At 41.8% G+C, this 4,115-nt stretch overlaps 1 protein-coding gene across 1 annotated transcript; it reads left to right on the plus strand.

Moving 5' to 3' along the window:
• Positions 1–2,405: 2,405 nt before the first annotated feature.
• On the plus strand, positions 2,406–3,344 carry LOC141498623 (olfactory receptor 13H1-like). The gene has a single exon (XM_074201814.1). It carries the CDS (start codon positions 2,406–2,408, stop codon positions 3,342–3,344), a length of 939 nt encoding a protein of 312 aa, XP_074057915.1.
• Positions 3,345–4,115: the final 771 nt, after the last annotated feature.

Below are 4,115 nucleotides of genomic sequence, written 5' to 3' on the forward strand. Positions count from 1 at the left end.
TGATCTTTCCATAGCCTCCCTGGATTAAAGCATTGCATCTTTCGATTGGAACATCAGAACTGAAAGGAACCTCAGAGCTCATCTAACAAGACTAGTTTTTTTCCTACAGATGAGGAAATTGAGGCCATAGAGAGCAAGAGTGTGTCATTTTTCCATTGTCTTTTAGTTTTGTTGTATGGATATGTCTCCAAGTGGAATACGAACAGATCAACAGAAGAGATGATGTTCTGCCCACCTTCTCCCTGAAGCATCCAGTATAATACTGAGGACTATAGGTGCTCAGTGGATATGTCCTCATTGGACTTAAGGCAGTTCTCTATTCTAATCATGCCCCTGCTCTCCACAGATATGTTCACTGGTTCCCTATTGCCTACTGAATAAAGCATAAACTCTGGTCTGGCATTCAAGGCCCTCCAATCTTCCTTTCCAGTCTTCTCATATGACTCTCCTTCACATGCTTTATGTTCAATTCAACAAATATTTGTTAAGCTTCTGCTGTGTACAGTCTTGTATTTGTTGCTAGGGATACCAAAGGTGAGAACGAAAATAATAATGATGACAATAATAATAATATTTAGATTACGGAGTGCTTTACACCTATCATCTCATTTAATCAAAGGAATCATAGGCAAGTAAGGAGCAATGGGGACCTGAGCGCCTGGCAGGGGAAATTATCAAAGAACTCATGCTTAGACTCAGTCGAATCTGGCAAATTTATCTCTATTTCCCCTTTTCCCCATCCTACTCTCAACTGGAAGTAATTTCTCCTTCCTCACACTTCTCATGGCCCCTTTGTCTGCAACTCTATTTTCTATAGTATTTGTTTGTGTTCATGTCTCCCCTGTCCTTTCCCCCAGTTAGACTGGCAACTCCTTAAGCGAAGAGAACATCATATGTATCCTTGTATTCTCAGTATTTAGTAGAAGGCCCTGTACTCAATAGAGTTAGGGACTGAACCTGTGATTGACTTGGTATAAGGGACTTCCAGGTAAGGAATCTCTCTGTACTAATAGTGATCAGCCCTGAAATTTGCAGTCTTAAGAACTATCTAAATCAGTGAGGGATCAAAGGGCTTGCCCAGGATACACAGCCAGCATATGTTGGAGGCAGGACTTGAACTCGTGTCTTCCTGGTTCTATCCACTACACCATGCTACTTTTCCTCCCAAGATCAAAAATTAAATAGTCAAAAAACAACAAGAAATACCTCAACTAGGTGACTCAATGGATCTGACCTCAGACACTAGCTGGGTGACCCTGGGTAAGTCACTTCATCCTGTTTACCTCAGTTTTCTCATTTGTAAAACGAGCTGGAGAAGGAAATGGCAAGCTGCTCCTGTATTTTTTGCCAAGAAAATCCCAAATGAGGTCACTAAGAGTTGGATACAACTGAAATGACTGACAAACAACAAAATACCTACAAACCTTTTTGATGAACTGTGAAAAGATCATCCACAGCAACAGTCTTTGTGACAAAAGGAGCAAGTTGGTACCACTATCATTGAAAGGAAACCAAAATAGCTCCTTCCCTGGACATGGTAAATGCAGACTCTTAATAGGAAAAAAGACTGAGGGATATGAAGGCAACATACTTGATCTCTTTGGTGTTCTGGTAATAATGGCATCAAATTTTAGAATGTGGTACAGTGGGTGTTTAATAAATTCTAGTTGAAATGAACATGTTCAAAGGGAGTGGTCTGAATGATGAGGGAGCTTAGGATCATTCTGTAAGGGGAAGTGTTCAAGGAATGGGAATGTTTGTCTTAGAAAAAGGAGGCTTATTAGGGTGATGATCTCTGTGTTCAAATATTTAAAGGATTTTCATATAGAAGAGAGATTAGAATTCTTTGGCTTAGCTCCAAAAGGTAGAAGTAGAACAGACAGGGAAGCCTCAGAGAAGATTTTGGCTCAGTTTAAGAGAGAATTTCTGAAAAATCAGAACTGTTCATAAATGCTTAATGAGATAATGAGTCCCCCACCGCTGGTGGTCTTTAAATGAAGAGACATTTGATAACTACCTGTCAGGGATCTTATAAAAGTAATGAATGTTGCAGGTAAGGGGTAGACCCTGGAGGTTCCTTAACCCCCTACAGTCCAGGATTTGATGAATTCAACTTTAAAAATCACATAACCTGACTCAGAAGCTCCTCTCCAACATCCCCAACAAGTGGTCAGCCAGCCTCCAATGAGGGGTATCATCAAGGTAGCCTGTTCTACTTTTAGATGGCTCTGAGTTTTATATTCTCTATATTTAATGGATGCTATCGTTCTGAAGCTTCCTCAACCTCCATTATTCCTCTCTGGAGCTAAGCAGAATAAATCTAGCCACTCTTTCATGTGACAGCCTTTCAAATACTTGAAAGGTATTAAATTAAATTTCTTCTTTTTCTCCTCTTATAGAATACAATGGAGAGCCTGACCAATGTTAACACCACAGAAGTGACAGAATTCATTCTAGTGGGTCTGTCTAATCACCCCAAAGCCCAGATCGCCTTCTTCTGTGCCCTGGTCATGATCTATTCAATCACACTGGTGGGTAACGGGGTCATCATTTTCGTAGTCAGAATTGATGGGCAGCTGCATACCCCCATGTATTTTTTCCTCAGCAATTTGTCCTTCCTTGATATCTGCTACTCCACCAGTTCTGTGCCTCACCTCCTCTCCAATGGATTTAGAGACTTCCCTACCATTTCCTACACCAGCTGCTATGCCCAGATGACAGTCTCCCTTTTCCTTGGGATGACAGAATGTTTCCTCCTTGCCGTCATGGCCTATGACCGATTAGTCGCCATTTCCAATCCATTGCGCTACACCCTCATCATGAACAATCGAGTCTGTCTGCAGATGGCCATAAGCACCTGGGTCAGTGCCTTCCTCTTGGCTGCAATGCCAATCATTGCTATTCCAGCTCATTACTGTGGACACAACATCATTAACCACTTCACCTGTGAGATTCAGGCCGTGCTGAAGCTTGTCTGCTCAGACACCCCCATCAGCCTGATCCTGGATCTGGTCATCAGTGTGTGCACATTACCGCTGCCCTTCAGCTTCATTCTCATCTCCTATATCCGCATTGTGGCAGCCGTGCTCAGGATCCGCTCCACGGAGGCCAGACTCAAAGCCTTCTCCACCTGTAGCTCCCACTTGACCGTGGTGACTATTTTTTTTGGGACAGCCATCTACATGTATGTGAAACCTCAATCAAAAGAATCCCAGGATCAGGATAAAATTATCTCTGTGTTTTATGGAGTTGTAACCCCTATGCTGAACCCCCTCATTTATACCCTGAGGAACAAAGATGTTAAAGGTGCTTTGAGAAAAATAACTATGAGGAAAGAGAGCTGAACTAAATTTTCCCATGAAAGATCATCCAGGTAAAGGTCTGACCTTTATCTATGTCAAAAGCAAATTGCCATCTCAAGATAATTAAACGTGTCCCTCATGGGAACCAAGAGCCCCAGATTCTGGTACTGGCTCTCCTATTAACTCACAACATGAAACTGGGAAAGTCACTTGGCTTTCTGGGCTCCAGTAGACTCATCTGTAAAATGGAATGAGTGGATTAGAGCTTCTCGATATTCCTTCTGGCTCTGGCAACCTATTTCCTGCTCTAATTGAACATTTGCATTCAATTTTCTCATCTGAAAAATATGATTATTTTCTCATTCTTTTAGTCTCTTGAAAATAGAGAATTATTGGAGAGCTCCTTGGGCCACAGTATCGATGAAATCACATGAAACTGAAATTCAAAGAGGGAAAATGACTTAGCTAAGATCACACAGTTACCAACTCATGAGGTCAGGATTTGATTCCAAGACCCATATTCCCTTTTCGCATATCTCTCTGCCCCTGTTTAGTGACTTTAGTGGAATCCTGACATGAGATGACCAAAATCAGCTTTTCCTACCCCATTCCTCTGTATTCCAAATATCTTGGAAAATTACACAGAAATATGTGAGATAACCCCCGCCCAGGACAAAAGACTAACAAAATCACAAGGAGACATGGAAAGAAGAGGCAATGCTATAACCAGGTCAAGGCAACCAGGACTTTATCCCAGAATTCTGATAGAAGGAGGAGGCATGGTTTTTCCCCAAAGTAGCTTTCTACCCAGGA

Source organism: Macrotis lagotis, chromosome X, assembly GCF_037893015.1.
Source record: "Macrotis lagotis isolate mMagLag1 chromosome X, bilby.v1.9.chrom.fasta, whole genome shotgun sequence".
Classification (NCBI taxonomy): domain Eukaryota; kingdom Metazoa; phylum Chordata; class Mammalia; order Peramelemorphia; family Peramelidae; genus Macrotis; species Macrotis lagotis.

Excerpts from the sequence above, each read along its gene's own strand:
- LOC141498623 (XM_074201814.1), top strand. The coding sequence starts at position 2,406 with ATGGAGAGCCTGACCAATGTTAACACCACAGAAGTGACAGAATTCATT.